Source organism: Hesperophylax consimilis, chromosome 12, assembly GCF_061612785.1.
Source record: "Hesperophylax consimilis isolate HC1 chromosome 12, BYU_Hcon_1.0, whole genome shotgun sequence".
Taxonomy (NCBI): Eukaryota; Metazoa; Arthropoda; class Insecta; order Trichoptera; family Limnephilidae; genus Hesperophylax; species Hesperophylax consimilis.
This window is the reverse complement of record NC_142847.1, coordinates 29,668,670-29,686,246: the sequence shown is the minus strand read 5'-3', so window position 1 is coordinate 29,686,246 and position 17,577 is coordinate 29,668,670. Positions and strand designations below refer to the sequence as shown.

The window sequence follows — 17,577 nt, the reverse complement described above, 5'->3', positions numbered from 1 at the left end:
TTTGATATTACGTATTTTAAAATGGCTCCTCTTTACAAAACGAAAAGCAATTATCCCATTGTTTATTGTGTTGCCAATCGAATAAGTAGGCTATAATTTTTTTTACGATTCATAATCTTTTGAAAAGAAAGTATATTTTGAATGTGCCCGTCGGACACGGTGGCCTTCAGCGGGTACACATTTTTCGTATCCGATAGGCACTTCTGGCTCTCAAAGAGTTAACTGCCAGCTACTCAAACAATTTCCACAATAGATCCTTTAGACCTTTTCAGTGCAATGAGGTGTTAGTTTATTAGTTGGTTGGATAGAATGGATAATGTTATTGACTTGTGTTTGTTTTGTAATTGTTCAGGTCGCCGTAAGGGTGAGGCCACTCAACAAGGGGGAGACACAAAGGGTTATACACGTCATCAATGACAAGGTAAGTGAAAATTGCAAATCACCCACTTAACTCATTCCACACTTTCTATAAATTGATTTTAAAGTAACTAAGTACCGAGTTAAGTACAGGGCCTAATAAATTACCGAACTCCGATAGGCGAGTTTATAATTTATGTCGAAATCCGTCGGCATTCGTTAAGACCTCCCATACCCAATTTCTACAGATTTATAACAAGTTTCTCGTTGACTCTTTAAGTTTTTAAGTTCCAAAAAAAATATATGTTATTTTTGAATATAGTATCTAAACATTTGTTTTGCCGAAACGTGATTTAGATAGAAAAAAATCGCAAAGTAAGCTCTGAAAATTATTAAAAAACACGTTTTGATTTGTTATTTAATATGTTAGTATTAGTATACAGTTTTAGTTACGTAGTCTTTGAAAAACCATATAATTGAATTCGCTTATCAGTATTAATTTATTAATGAGATTTACGTATTACGGGATGTAAAAGCATCTCGCCGATAAACTTCGTGGTAGCACTCCGCCGTTACACTTATATAAGTTCGCACGCGTTCAGCACAGCCGGGAATATTCCCGACGATTGTAGTGGCTCTACGCGTCTTCGATATTATTCTCGTAGGTACTAGATGCAATCTTCTATGTTCTAGGGCGTACCACGAATGTCTCTCGAAATACGCCACAAGGACATCAGGATTTCTTTAAGCGTAAACTCGAAATAATCACCAACGATGTGCTGTACGCTCTTTGTAATATAAATTAAATTCTCACTTAATGAATGATACTCATATAATAACGTAGAATGTGGTATTTGTTTATGTTGAGTGCTATAATAATATCACTGTAATTTTCCATGAACATGAACCCTGGATAGTTGGATTGCAAATGTTCTCAAAGGAAGAATAATTCAACCCGCAGTTTAAAGCTCTTTTTCCTCTCCACACCAAATTAATGCGGGGGTGCCACAAGGATCTGTGCTATCGCCGACGCTGTTGTTGCACATCAACCATCTTGTTGAATGTGCACCAATCAATTGCTACGCTGAAGAAAGCGCCGTTTATGAGGGTTATCTTTTTGAAAAGCCTCCTTCCACTTATGATGTCCGAACAGCTCGGGAAGTTTTGAGACAAAAAGTTGTCCACCACCTCGAAAAGGTTCGTGCCAGGGGTAAGGCCGACTTGGTCGGTTTCAACGTCTCAAAATACCAAGCGTGTCTGAATTCGGCAAAGAGGGAGATCAATGACTGTCTGGTACAATTTTATGGAGGCACCCTCCTCAATAAAGACTCTATAAAGTATATCATACCGGCGCACGGATCGGGGATCTATAGAAGCCCGAGTAAATCTGGCTTCCAATAAACTGGGCATATTCTATAGAGCTAGCGGATTCTTCTATATAAATCTCAAGTACGTCCAAAAATTGAATTTGGGAGCCCCCTCTGGGCTGGAGCCCGACAATACTTGATAAACCTACTTGATTCTGAGCAAAGGAGGGCGGTCCGGCTGATTGAGAATCAATTGTTAACAGACCGAATGTCATCTCTATTGCACAGACGCAATGTGGGTATGCTGAGTATGTTCTACAGGTATTTTAATGTAGTCTGCTCTAATGAGCTAGCAGCATTGATCCCGGGGCACCGGTGCACTGGTGCACGTGCGTGAAACTCGAGGTTCACGAGCGGAACAACCGTTAACAGTTGATGTTAGCTTCATGAAAACTGGCCACTTCTTAGACTCGTTTTTGTGTAAGATGGCTCGTATGTGGAACGAGCTACCGGCATCCGTTTTTCCTCATTCATATAATCCGGGCCTTTTCAAGACCCACATTAATAAATCCCTCGTAACCTATCCCAACCGGGTGGCGACATAGCTCCTCTGCGTTTACACTGTACAATGTGTACATAGTACATATGTATATGGGCGCCCTTGTGAGGTGTCACATAACAAAAATAAACTGTTTGAGGATAGCAATCAACTTTACCGTCGAATGCTAAATTATCAGACCGGTCTATTCTGGAATTTCTCTGTAAGTCAAAGGTTAACTATGCATTGATATCAAAGATAATTATCTATCATTTGATTTGGTACATTGTCCTAAGCTAAAATGTGTTACCAATGTTTTTTCTATGGATTCAATCAAACCGGTGCCAACAATTATTTGTTTGTGGTTGTGTATTTTTTATTGATTACTATCAAAGCTAATTATCTATCCTTTAATTCAGTACATTGTCCTAATTATGAAGTCAAAAGAGCTCTACTATGGGTTAAAAAAACGCTAATAATTTGTCTGTGGTGGTACATTATTTTTATTGATTGGTCTCTGTTAATATTGTTGAGTAGTATGAGAACAATTAAATTCTCATGAATAATGAAGTGCTGGCTGTTGATGTGAAATTTTACAATTTGATTGTGGTGGAAAGTTTACACATTAATAATGAGCAAACCAATATAATCATTTTTTACTTTCAGGCATTATAATGTGTAGATAACATGCACATTGAATTTGCTAGACGGATTTCATTGAACCATACATGGCATGGAATTGATGACGATTAGGAATTATAGTGAAAAGGATGATGTCTTAATAGTCTCTCTTTTTTTCACATTCTCTTCATACAGGAGGCCTGAGGAAAATAATTTCTTTCAGGGCCTATGTCATCTTTGGGAATGATGTGTGGAGGGTCTTTTTAAGAAAAAGAAGGAGAGAAAGTTTTGGGATGGGAAGGCAAAAGGTATCTGGGGGTCAGTTCGTTCAGGAGTGACGGACATGAGAATCACGGGAAGGCGATGTGTCGAGAGAGTCCGGATGGAGAGGTCACAGGGCCTCCCTCAATCGGCCTCTCCCGATTCGGCCCGACACGCAGCTAGGGCCCAGACGCATCCGCCGCCAAGACCTGGACAAATCTCACCCCATGAAACTGGACAGTCTGGGCCTCCCTGCTATAATACCAAACGTACAACGTAAACGAACCACCTGGGGTGACTTGTAGCAGAGGTGTTGGTAGTCAAATTAATGGTTACCGGGGCGGCGGTACTCATGTCCGCATCCAAAATTATTAATTGAGAATTAACTGAATAAGTATATGAATTTTCCATATTGACATTGCCGGTGAATCGAGTACTTGTCACATGAGCTTTATCAGGGATAAAACAACGCTTCCGTCACACAAACGTAAATAAATACACATACGATGCTTTATTGGTACTTCTGCGTCATAGTCAAATCCATGACACAAAAATGTACTATTTGTACAATATTTATTTTCTTTATCAATCTGTAGGATTGTGTACCGGATGCCAGAATCGTATCCCTATACCTAAATAAATCTGTAGGATTGTGTACCGAATGCCATAATCGTATCCCTATAACTACATAAATCTGTAGGATTGTGTACCGGATGCTAGAATCGTACCCCTATACCTACATAAATCTGTAGGATTGTGTACCGTATGCCATAATCGTATCCCTATACCTAGATAAATCTGTAGGATTGTGTACCGGATGCTAGAATCGTACCCCTATACCTACATAAATCTGTAGGATTGTGTACCGGATGGTAGAATCGTACCCCTATACCTGCATAAATCTGTAGGATTGTGTACCGGATGCCATAATCGTATCCCTATACCTACATAAATCTGTAGGATTGTGTACCGGATGCTAGAATCGTACCCCTATACCTACATAAATCTGAAGGATTGTGTACTGGGTGACAGAATCTTACCCCTATACCTAAATAAATCTGTAGGATTGTGTACCGAATGCCATAATCGTATCCCTATAACTACATAAATCTGTAGGATTGTGTACCGGATGCTAGAATCGTACCCCTATACCTACATAAATCTGTAGCATTGTGTACCGTATGCCATAATCGTATCCCTATACCTAGATAAATCTGTAGGATTGCGTACCGGGTGCCAGAATCGTACCCCCTATACTTACATAAATAATATTTTCTAAATTATTTTGAATGGATTTGTAATACTTATATTCTAGCCTCCTAGGCCAACACTCTTCTTGGCTCATGTCCACAAGCCATAAACATAATCAGCCTTTCTAAAAACGTGGTTTAAATATCACTAAGGCCAAGAAGGCTAAGAAGTAAGGCCAGAACAGTGAAAAACTTGGCTTATGACAATGGCGTTTGTTTGGTTAAAACTGTTTAAACCAGGCTCGAAGCCGGCTTTACCACACTTACGTTGAACGGACGTTTAAGAAATTAATTAGTAAGACGGAATATATTTAAAATACAATATAACTGCATGTGCGATCGTTATTTCAAATTGTTACTAAGAGCGTTTATGATACATAATCATTTGTTCATTCACTTCTAACAAATTACAGGTTTTCTTGAACGAAACCTCAACACTTCCAAAAGAGGTTCTTGCACGAAAGAGGAAGCCGCTGCCTATGACAAGTTTATGTGTTGTGCGTTGTATCTGAAAGCGTGTTGTTTCGCTGTATCTACTTTGTGAAAATAATTTTTAAAAACAACGTTTTTTTTCAGGCAGTAGCTTTTGAAGAAGCGACTCGCGAAGGACCCAGAAAACGCGCCCCAGAAAAAATCTACACATACGACAGAGCCTTTGGAGAGGAATCGACACAGGTTAGTAAGAAAAAAAACCTTTAAAGGCGAAGCTTAATGCTAAACCACTATTTTCGATTAATCTTTACAACGAATTGGTTTACATTATGAATATCAAAAAGATGCTTTAGATAAATTGAAGCTTTTCCTATCGTTGCCGTTGAGTAGTATTCAAATAAAAAATGTAGTTACTCAGTATAAAACATAAATATAAACTACTACAAAATGTACTTTTTCGATGAAAATGTAAGAACGCATAAATGAAACAACTTTAAAAAATAAAGTATTATGGCCAAAATTATCTGTGACAGTTTCCTTTGATTAACTTTTTTGCTTTCTTATGAAATTCCTTACAAAATAAATAAAAACCGCTTTTGCGCTTGAAATCGAATGTTTCTAGACTCCGTTTGCCAAGCGATTTTAATGCCTATTACCTATGTTCCTGACGATATAAGACAATATAGTTCTTACCAAGAATTCACACATTTTTGGCTTGTAGCTTCCTCTTAATTTACTATACGCAAAATATAAGAAAATGGTCGCCGTATAACTAACACTGAATAATACACACAAATGTATGTTATACAGGATTTAGATTTTATAATATTATTTATGTTTTTGTTTCTGTTCATAGAATCTATTTTTAAATTATTGTTAAAATATTAGTAAAATTACTAATTATTAAAATGACACTTTAATTCAATTTATAGAAGATGTATTTAGAGTTAAATTGGTTAGGTAAACGTAAAAGTAAAGTCAACACACCAAATTAGTCAAGAGTGATTCTTTTTTAAGGCGACGCACCACGACGTGTAATATTTGGATTCGGCCCGCTAACAATAACACTCCTTATGTAGATGTAGATTTATGAAAGTGAAAAAACATCGCCAAAAAGTGTGCTTTACTTTATTTTGCGAAGTTGAGGCACAAATATTTAAATGTTTTACGATAATTTTCTAAAGAACTTAATTTGCCACACTATACAACAAAACCATAATTGAAAATGGATTCGTAAATAGAAGATTTTGAACTTTAAAGCAGTTTTATATTTCTGACACATTTTTTTAAAGGCTTATAAAAATGCTTGTAAAAAAACGATAGATTTATTTCAAAGGCCTCGATGTGTTCTACTCGTGGTATTTTATTTTATTTAAGTTATTAATATTATTATAAGTATTCAGTTTTGTCCGTGTGACGATCTTTTATGTCAGTAAATTACAATTAGTCTATTATTGTTGGACATATTCAGTTTTGTCCGTGTGGCGATCTTTTAATTCAGTAAATTACAATTAGTCTATTATTGTTGGATATATTCAGTTTTGTTCGTGTGGCGATCTTTAAGTCAGTAAATTACAATTTTTTCTGTTATTCATTATTGGTTTGCAAAGATATTTTTCATGTTTATTTGACTATCCTAGTTTTCTGATTCAATTGGTAAGTTTGTTAGTCGATAGCGCTAAAACTGTGAAGAAACCAAACATTTAAAGCGTTTTCGCCATTAAACTTCAAAGTTTAACATCGTGCGAGAAGCCTATTTGTGATTAGATTTGCAAAGTTCTACTGAATTTAGTTATGGTCCATATTATTTTAATTCATCCTTCAAGTAATCACTAAACATGAGGCAATTCCAAATTTCTGGGAGAGTAAAGCAAATTGATATTGCGGTGAAATTTCCGTTATCAAACTCCATATTTTATTAAAAATATTATATGTTTTTCTCTCTAATCATAGGCACCTATAAATTAAAATGAACTGAGAATTTATGAGCAGATGTCTATTTTCGTCTACGGCATAGGACCATAGAAACTATCTTAGAGAGCATTGATAATTACAAGAACCAACGTTAGTTTCCGCATAAGATTTATATTATATAAAAGATCCTAAAAGAAAATATACTGGTATAGTGGAAATGACATAATAAGTAAATTTAAAAAACACATATAGATAGATAATGTAGTGTAAAGATTTTAGCAAAATGATCAAAGAAAAAAGAAAATAAAAAGAGAAAAATGCACGTAATGAAAATGACGTATTAGATTTATCAAAAAATTTATATATAAAGATGCAAAAGTCGGTCATTTTGAATACATGTAGGATAACGGAAGATTTTTTAAATATTTATGTTGAGGGATCAGTAGGATTTATAGGCCATGTTAGGAGTTCTACCGAGCCGAACCCTCTGATATGAAAATATCTGGAGTCGGTGAATTTTTTTTTCCCATTTGATCTCTGGTAAGTTGACGTGTTGTTGTTCTTGTATTTATTTTACTTGTATAATGCACTTGCATAGTGTTGATTGACTAGATAATCATTTGTGGAAAAGTGTGTGGAAGGGTTTAGTTTTTCCTATGGGGAAGATTTAACCCGGACAACAAAATCGGAAGCATAAAAAAAACTTTAAAATCTTACAAACAACTGAACAACCGATTGATTTTTTTTCTAATACCCAATAAGTAAATATCAGTGTTTGTTAAGATGTAATTGTATTTTTTTAAATTTATTAATTAACGCCCTTTTTCGGGGCTTTTAAATCATAATATTAAGAAATATACATTAATTATTGTACATAACTGAATTGCTTCATTAACAACATTTTATATTTGTTTAGATAAATTGAAGATGTTCACTGACTTGGTATAATTGTTTCCCTCCATTAGTATTCTGGGCAAAGAGGAATAGGTAGTTAGTCCCAGAATTTCTGCACGTGTTATTTTGTACACGTGATTCTGAAAAATGTATATTGTGTGTAGTTAGTTTTTGAGTGTTGGATGTGGAATGTTATTGAAGCGTTTTTCAGAGTTAGATTTTTAAATTTTATCAAATTCTTTCAATTCCTCGGTTTTTTGCATTGCGCTGTTAAGTTTAGTGTTTTTCTCTTGATTTTTCTAAATCATCACTGAATAACATCAATTGCTCTTCCTCTACGCCATTCAGTTCTTCAAGTTCCTTATTCTGAAGGTTACATTTATCGCGTTCCTTTTAGGTTTAGGTTCTTTTTACGTCGTCAGAGGTCACAATTATCAAATCAGTAAATATATAACTTCGTAAATTATAAATAAAATAATGTAAAAAGCAATCAGTATTTTGGTCGACGGCGGGATAACGGTAAATTTCTCATTTCCGTTCTCGGCTTACCAATAAAATTAGGGTAATCACTGAATTACCCACTTCACCTCGAAGTTTATTGACGCGTGTTTTTATTTAGTAGGTGTTCCTTCACCGTTATTTCACGGGTGGTATTGCCTTGTTTTAGGTAATATTGAAGGTTCAGAGTTCAATGTCAGAGAAAGGGAGGTTGATCGAGTGATAGCTTAGAAGTCATTTGGCCCAGACCTAGAAATAATATCGAAATCATTTTTTTTGGCGTCGCGGTGCTAAATTACTCGTCAGATAATAATTAGGTAGGTACTTTTGTTTCAGGGTTTTTACAAACTGACGTTGATTTATTCGAAATTTGAAAAAATATAAGTATTTATGGTAAAGGCGTATCTTTTTATAATGATAGGAAATTCGAACAAATGATTCCATGATAAATTGAATTTGTATGTTCTTTCTTTGAAGTGATTTATCATTTAAATTGATTTTTGATTGAATTAATTGTAATGCTTTGAAATTCTGTTTTTAGCTGTAGATTTCGAAGGCCCTTTGCTTTTTAATGTTCAACTACTACCCAATTTTTTTATTCATTTATTTTTCACTGTTTCAAAACTTACCATTAGGCCCGTAACGAATTAATTGATAGGTTTCCTGATACACTTATAGTAAAATACCAATGTGTCTCGGAACACGTGTTCATAAAATTCCTAACATTTTCGCATTTAGTCATTATATATTATCAAGCCAAACGCAGGTTGTGAACACGTGTTTCGATATTATTACGAATTTACTAAAAGTTTATTAGTAAACGGCTTGCAATCCCCTTTTCAACCGGATTACCAATAATTTTAAAATATTTTTAATAAATCAGCAATACGATTTTTTCTCAGTGTGGTAGCAGGGGTAAAAGGAAAGTTTTGAAACACCTGGGTATTCATAATTCGTAACTAGTCCCTAAACGTAGCTCAAACAATTTCAAGCTGCGTTTATTGATTAAAATACACTAAATGCGAAAATTCTTAAAGTATTTTCATAAATTTATTTAAATTGTTTTAATTTCTTATTATGTGTTAGTACACTGCTTAAATGTATTCGTAGATTAAAACCGAACGCCTATTAATATGTTTATTACCTCACACGCAACCAAGACATGCAAGCTTTCTGCTTCAAAATGTGCTTAAATTTATGAAACATACATATCGTCTAACATTGTAAGTCTAAGTTCTAACATTGTAATTCACCCCTTTGATCTTATAAACATCTTCATTTGTGGTCAAATTCACGAATAAGCTCATCGGATATTTTCGTTGGAAACAAAATTGGGGTGCATGAAATGTAAAATTTGGGTCCACGAGAGCCTTTTAAGCCTTTCGTGTAATTAGTAGATTCCAAAATTAGTAGAGTAATGGAGAAAGTAGGGATCTACCCAAAACAGAAAAAATCGGCACGTGGTCTACGGGACAAAAAAATTTGAGGACCTCTGATCTATATGAATATAGTATGTTTTTTAAACCATTGATTGAAGTTCCTTTTTGGAACGGCATAGTCCCATTCGATCTGGACAGTTGGAAGTTATTGAAGGTAAATTGCATTGTAAATATATAATGATATGAAATACTCTAATGTTAAACAAACAATACCCCTAGAGACATTTAATACTGCGCCCTGAAAGTAAATAAAGTTAATCTGACTGAATATGGTATTTTTATTATACAAAAAATAAGAAAAAAATACGATAGTGAAGGTATTTGGAAACAAATACATTATCTATAAAGATTTAAAATGTGACGTTTTTATGCGTGAATTGATGTCACGACGTGCGACGTTCGTGACAGCCATTGGAGTTTTCTAGGTCATAATGACGTTGTGGCCAGTTGGAACCGTTTCGATGATAGATCGTTTTTTAAATCAATAATTATGAATGAACATATTTTTAGCACGATAATCATAATAAGAAACATAAACATTAAATCTTCCATGTCATAATGACGTCTTCTATGTAACGTTTCGGCCAGTTGGAACTGTTTCAGTTTTAGATCGTTTTTTAAATCAATCATTACGAATGAACAAATTTATAGTACCTACGATAATCAGAAATGGATACTTGAATTCTTCCACACATTATTAACGTATTTTCACAAGCTATTAATTCACCCCATTGTCCACCAAAATTGAGATCAACCGGATTCTGATTTTAAAATATTTAATTTTATTATTTATATAATGAGGTTGGTATAAAGCGGAATTTTTAAATGCAACAGAAATTTAAAAAAAAATCTGTTAATATAAACCGTTTTTATATATTTATTTTATTTTATTATTGTTTAACAAGCTGAACCCCGCCACGCGTTGCTGTGACTCAGTCTGTCCGTGCAGATAGAGAAACAAGAGTGCGTGTTGATTTAACGTCCAACAGTTGGCGCTATTTAAAAAAAAACAAGGCATCTATATAATAAAAATATATAAAAACACGCGTATTCGAATGTTGTGTCAAAATTTCAAAGCAATTGGTGAAGAACTATCGGAGATTTAAGATTTTGAACAAACGAACATTTTTATTTATATAGATGTACATAATATATATAAATTTATAAAAATGCTGCGTGTTCTTAAATCTATTTACAAAATGTGTATATATTTTTTAATAAAACTCGCCAACTCAATCGATAAATTAATTCTCGTGTTTGAATTGGGGAGAGCTACTCCCTATTATAGTTAATGAGATAGATAAGAAATTACTTAAATAATTAACTGAAAATAGCATAATAATAAACCTAAATAATAAACTTTAATAATGCAATAGTTACTAGATTATTTTGATATAACAGATAAAAAACTAAAAATAGCAAAAAAGCAAACCAGTTTTTTTAATATAATACATTTGTTTTCAAATGTCTTTAAAATAATTTTTTCATATTTTTTTTAAGGATTGAACCTTGCTACCTAGGGACTCAAAAGCTCTACTAACCTAGCCAAATCCCATTTGAATAATATTTATTTCGTATATTAACTGTAGTAATGTCATCGAATTTCAAATAAATTCGCATATGTCCGCGTTTGCCATCAAAATGGATGTTGATGGAATTCATTATCGTCGACGACGAGTCTATCTGTCGAGTTTCAGCTTGATCGAATGTTGGGAAGTGGGTTAATTTCCACTTCTAAGATTTGCACTCTTTCATTCATTCACAAAACAAAATGGAAATTCAAAATCGATTTTTAAATGTTTTAAAAAATTTCAAACGTGATTGCCACCAAGAGTTGACAGAATGCATTGTCATTGACAGCGAATTCATCTGCCGAGTTTCAGCTCGATCGGATGTCGGAAAATTGGTTAATTTCCATTTCCAAGATTTACATTAATTTATTTCCGAAAACAAATGTGAAATTTAATTAAAAAACGGTACAAATAAACTGAATTTTAGTAAATTTACTTAAAAGGTAGGTGAATGTAGTTAGAATCTAAAATTGTGATTAGTAACAATAGGCCTGAAAATATTGTAAGATGTACAACAGTAAGCATTATTGTTTGATTTATCATCGAATTTTATTCCCCGGACCAAAATCCTTAGAAGCTTTTGAAAATAAAAGATTATGTTTCAGATATTTTTTAATTGAAATACATAAGAATTTCGTTGGAAATCGACCCTCAGACCAATTGATCAGAGTTGATGTTATATTTGTGTTAATTTTGCATATTGGTTTAAAATGGCCAAAATAAAATTAGTGGGTCTATCTTTTTATTGCGAATACGTTACAAATATAATAATCTTTGGGTTATCATTTCAAAGTGAAGGAAGGTCAAAAGAATTGAAATGTTATAATACCCTTTGTCGGGAAGGTGAACCTTCCATCTTCACACGCGAGGTTTTATAACTTCTGACCTAATTTAGAACTAGCTGTGGGTTTTCAAAAATATCTCGAATGAAATTTGCTTAGAAATTTATGATGACCATTTGAAATAATTATAGACAACATGGGTTGGCAAAGGTCTATGAAAATATTTAATGGTTATAACGACGAACCTAAATAATAATAATAAAATGATTTACTCACATAAGGGGTTGCAAAAGTTTATTACACTGTCTTACTATTGTAGAACTGGTATACATTCATGTCATACTTTCACATTAATTGTATCCAAAATATAGACTAACCCCCTTACTTATAAACGCGGTGTAAATATCAAACCTTTGCTTGTTACCATAGAGTTTGTTTGGTTTAGGCGATATAAGAATCTAATAACCGGGGTTTGCTCGACTTTCAAATTTAAATTATTTCTGATGAACACATTATTAAAATCTCAAATGTTTCTAGAGGGAGCCCCAAGAATGTAAGTTATTTATATTTAAGATTAATAAAATAGGACCTTACATAAAATTAGCGGTGAGCACCAGATTTAATTTTTCTAGACGATGAATTAGTAACTTGCCGAGGGATCCCTCTAGAAACATTAAAGATTTTAGTAATACCTTCATCAGAAATAATTAAAATAAACTCACGGAAAGATCGATTTTCTAAGCCTGCAAGGGCAAAATCGACCGTAGATCCTTCCATTATGCTGGACCGTGAGCCGAATATTATTTTTACATGACTTCATCACTTAAGTCGTTAAGATTCCCACTTTATTTTAAACATTTGATTGGGCAAATTCAACCGCAGGTCTGTCCGGTAAACCAGGGCCGCGCGCCTCATATTTTTGTGCACGGCTGCTTAAGATTATTATTCACTTACGTCGTTAGGATTCTGGCTTTATTTTAGGGTATCATCTTAAAACGGTCTTACACCAGGTTCAAGGCCGGCTTTACCACACCAACGTTGAACCGGTGTGTAAGAATCTAATTAGTAGGACGGCAATTGTGTTCACCGTTAAATTTATTTATTTATTGAATAATTACGTTACAATATCTTAATGGTTTTTTACAATATTTTAATTTATTTATTATTTCTTCTCAGGAACAAGTGTACGAGGCTACGACAAGCGCGCTGGTGCGTGACGTGCTGGCGGGGTACAACGGGGCGGTGTTCGCTTACGGGGCGACAGGCGCGGGAAAGACGCACACCATGGCCGGGGGTAGTCCCAAAGACCCAGGCCTCATGGAGCGCGCGCTGCTCGGGCTGTTCGATGCGCTGCAGGCCAAGCCTAGTCCGGCTGATTATACGGTGAGTGCAGTTATTGATATAGATATTTACACGGAAAGAAATTGCGGATATGAATCAAATGATTTGTTACCCAATTACCTGTCCCTGTCTGACAGTTTGGAATACCTACATGATTGACAATTGCAACATTTTATCGATACCTCGTCACTTTATTAAGACAATCTGTGCAGAGTATCTACACGTTAAGTGACCCTCGGTGCAAATAAAATGGAGTCTGCTAAGAGAATGAGGAAAGTTTACAGGTGTTCTTACAAGACGTGATTTAGAAGATCAGGGTTAAGTCAGCTCTCAACTCCAAGTAAATGTTAACCAGCTACCAAGTAGGTGTGCCAATTTGAAAGATTAAGAAAACATTGATTATGAGAAAAATGGCATAATTAATGTTTTTGTAGCTGAAAAGGTTTTGTTTTGAAAATTCAATTTTAGCACGGATTTCCTGAAAATCTTCATACGAAAAAATCAAAATATCAAAAAAAATAAAAAATTGTTTTGGACTAATTAACATCTATAATATCGAATTTTCCAAACTTTTGCTCCATCAAACCCAAAAGTCACGAGTCGCCACTGTTTCTTGGGTGTCCCCGACTTATTCTACCGTTCACTAATGTATGTCAATATTAAAAGAACTAAATTATATCGACTTTTATTCAACTCCGTATCTAATTCCAGTGCAGAGATAAAGCGTTATGTCTTCGTAGGACGTCCCCGAATTTTTCTAGCATTCAAACCACCTCCTAAACCCCCCAGGCACTAATAAGAACAAACATTGAATTTTTCAGCGAAATCAGACCAGTAGTTTTTGAGTGTATAGTGCACACACGTAGAGACGTTGATATAAAAAAAATAGAAGATGTACGCTCCTTGCGTAGTTGTATGAATTCCGCGAATAAAAAAGGTTTTTGAATATTTCACTTTCCCTTTCATGTCATGTCAACATAACTTCACAATTCAATGACAAGTAATGGTGACTTCTTTGCACCAGAATCAAATAAACTCACCATTTTGGTTTTCTACAGTTACTTATTTTTATGAAATATTCTTATATTTTTTGGTCAGTAGATTTAAGTCTTTTTTGGTATAATTTTTTTATTATTTTTTATTAAATAATTAATAAATTTACACAGTATAATAGTGTATGTTAATTAAGATAATCCATAAAACTAGTTTTCACTGCTTTTGTTTTTTTTATGTTTCTCTTCTATAGAAGCTGGCGCTTGTGTTTAAAAGTGTGTTGAGCATCAGGATGAAGAATATTTAATGTTTATAATTATGATTCAAGGCAATTTGAATATAAAATAATATAAGTAAACTAAAAAAAATTAATTAAGGAGATAGTTTCATCATTGTGGTATTATTACATTGAACTTCTCTTCAATCGCTTTTAGTAGGTGTTTATCGTTTTCGATCGATCTGATGTTTTCAGGTAGATTGATGAAGTATTTTTTCCCTAGATAGATTAATGATGTCGAACAAAAGTGGTGTTTCATTTTTGTGTTGGAAATATATGTTTTTGACGAGTAAGATTTTCAGTTAAAAAGCTGTGATTTTGTTTTTATTTCATTATTTGAATTATTATGTTTCTTCGGACAAGGTCATTAAATTTGAATACTTTAAATTCTTAAAAAATTAGGTGTGTTGGATTATCTATTGGTTTTTTCAATATTATTTTTATAATCGGACGTTGTACAATTTTAACAGGGAGTAGGTTTGTTTTGTATGCAGCTCCCCGGCTGAGTACAGCGTGTTGGAGATTTGATTGAACTATAGCGTGGTAGACCGATGTTAGATTATTCAATGAGAGGAAATTGCGAATTTTCAAAAATATGTAAATTAATTTTCTTATTTTGTTTATAAGATTGATTTGATCCTTCCAGTTTAGGTTTTTGACTATTATTATTCCTAAGTATTTAATTTAATTTGAATTTTTCAATGTGCAACAGTTAAGTCAACAATTAATTCGTCTTGTGATATTCGTACTCGTACTTACTTCAAAAGCTTTATTGACGTTATATCGTTATGTGTACGGGTTAGGGAATGCAATCCCGGTATACCGGGATCCCGAAATACCGAGATCCCGCAGACATTTTGCGGGACTAATCTCGGTCGAAAATTTTGCGGTATCCCGCTGGACTGGCGGGATTACAGAGAAGCGCAGCTCATACGTGTTACTCTCCAGCGTGGAAGCTGAACGAGCTTTTTCAGCCGCTGGCTACCTTGTGTCCAATATCAGAAGCCGTTTATCAGATGACACAATTAATACTTTAACTTTTTTACAAAGCTATTTCCTAAATAATGTTTAATTTAACTTATGATGCTCATTGTACAAGAATATTGTTTATCGTGTGAACGTTATTATTTAAGTTTCAGTTCAGTTTCAGTTTCAGTGCCGGCAATCCGGGCGTTTATTTTATTTTCATTTGTGTACATAGATTTCTTTTACCCACCTCACTAGACAAAGTCTGTTCCGAGGCGGGTATGTTATGTTAATTTATGTCTAATCTTATTCTTTTCCAATTTATGACTTAAACTTTACCTATGTCTAACTAAAGGTATACCTATTAATAAATCATTTAAAATGTCCCAAAGAACTTGTTTTATTATAGGTATAAATGTAAAAGTCTAAAAACAAGGTTGGTAGATCGAGGTCTTTATTATACGATTGATTAGATATCTAAGTCCACTCTGCTGGATCCCGCAAATACCTGGATCCAGCGGGACTAAGATTGTTCAGTCCCGCAAATACCTGGATTGAAATTTTCTTCCGGGATTGCATTCCCTAGTACGGGTTCATTGAAAAATAATAATTATCGTGTTCTTTGTTCCTCGACATGAATATTGTGTTTGAACTCTCTCTTAAGCCCCCACATACAAAATTTTAATCGATTTAAAACAAGTTTCTCGTTAACTTTTTAGGTTTTTAATTAATTTATTACGCCGAAACGTTAATTATATTAAATTCCCTGGATAGAAAAAATTCGCAAATTATAAACACTTTTTGTTCGGTTATTTAATATGTTATAGGCATGAAAAAATTCACAGTGTTTCTTTAAATGCAACTAAAGCCTTTGCCAAGAGATTTTTGCTCTATTCCAAACGGTTATTTTTTTATTAAATATTTTCACAATTTTCGCTTAATTATTATCGTTTTTTTAATATTAGCGCGCTCCCTCTAATACTCGTATTTACATATCTCCCTTTCAAACCATCTTCGAACGCTTACCACGAAGCCTTAAGATAACCTGCAGGTTGCAAATCCTGCTAATAATATAATGCAATGTGTACAATAACATGTAGTATAAATTAACCCTTAATGTAATTATACGGTAAGCTTACATAATTTGTGCAGCGAGCCAGCTCAGTATTTAAATGACCTTTTTTCCTAGAATAACTTTCGCTGCATGTAACTTAGACGTTTCTTTGCAAAGAAAGGTTTTGGAATACTCGTAGCGTGACTTTGTGACAAACTGTATAATATTTGCTTCTGATTTTAACAGAGTTTTATTGGAGCTAGCACCTTGTCGTGTCTCGGTATGAAATATGTAAGAAAAGCCAGAAAATGCTATTCTGAATAACTATCTACAGTTTTAAAACTGGTACATAAAATATATGGTTTATATTTATGTAGGTATTTAAGTACCTACTTGCAAATCTTCTAATAGCATTTTATTTTTTGATTTTGATTTATCTCTACAGTTTTTAAACTGTAGATATTTTGGTCAGAATAGCATTTTTTAAAATTGTGTTAAAATGCAGTTTCAAATGTGTATTTTTACACAATTTTTAATTTGCATATTTTTTATAATGCACAAGGCATCCCAAAACTGAGGTTCTGAGGGAAATGATTTGTTCCAGGGCTTCCTGTGTGGGGTTGATAAGCTATTTATACGCTGTTTCCTGCCCATAAGTAGGCAGGCTTGTGTCGGAAACTCGATGATTGTAATTTCGCAGAAATGGAAATTTTAAAATAAATATTAGAATATATTTACATTTTTTATTCGCGAAAAAAATTACGAAAATATCGGCATTTTAGAGTAAATTTTCTATACGATTTAAAATGTATAGAATGGGGCAAAAATAATCACCCTGTTAGAAAACGCTATAAATTTTGTAAATGGCGCCATATGTCGATTCGGTTTTGACATTTGTGAAGTAATCAAACGCAGAATACAAATCGACAAGACATGAATCGGTTTACTCCGCAAGAAAGCGGAATAACAAGGAGTACCAAAGTTTATCATAAAAAAATACAGCACAAGAACATCGGGTGATTACTTTTGCCCCATCCTTTACCATTTTTGATTTGCCGCCAAAACGGCGTGTTCGTTTTTAT

The 17,577-nt window shown here is 33.8% G+C and overlaps 1 protein-coding gene across 1 annotated transcript in view; it reads left to right on the top strand.

Annotated features, from left to right (window-relative positions):
• The first annotated feature begins 287 nt into the window (after positions 1-287).
• Kif19A (Kinesin family member 19A) overlaps positions 288-17,577 on the top strand; it is a 66,703-nt gene continuing 49,413 nt past the window's right edge. Inside the window, exons 1-3 of the mRNA XM_089637593.1 lie at positions 288-421; positions 4,911-5,009; positions 13,041-13,247. Coding sequence (XP_089493719.1) covers positions 317-421; positions 4,911-5,009; positions 13,041-13,247 — 411 coding nt within the window. The 5' untranslated portion in view covers positions 288-316. The remainder of the gene's footprint in view (positions 422-4,910; positions 5,010-13,040; positions 13,248-17,577) is intronic.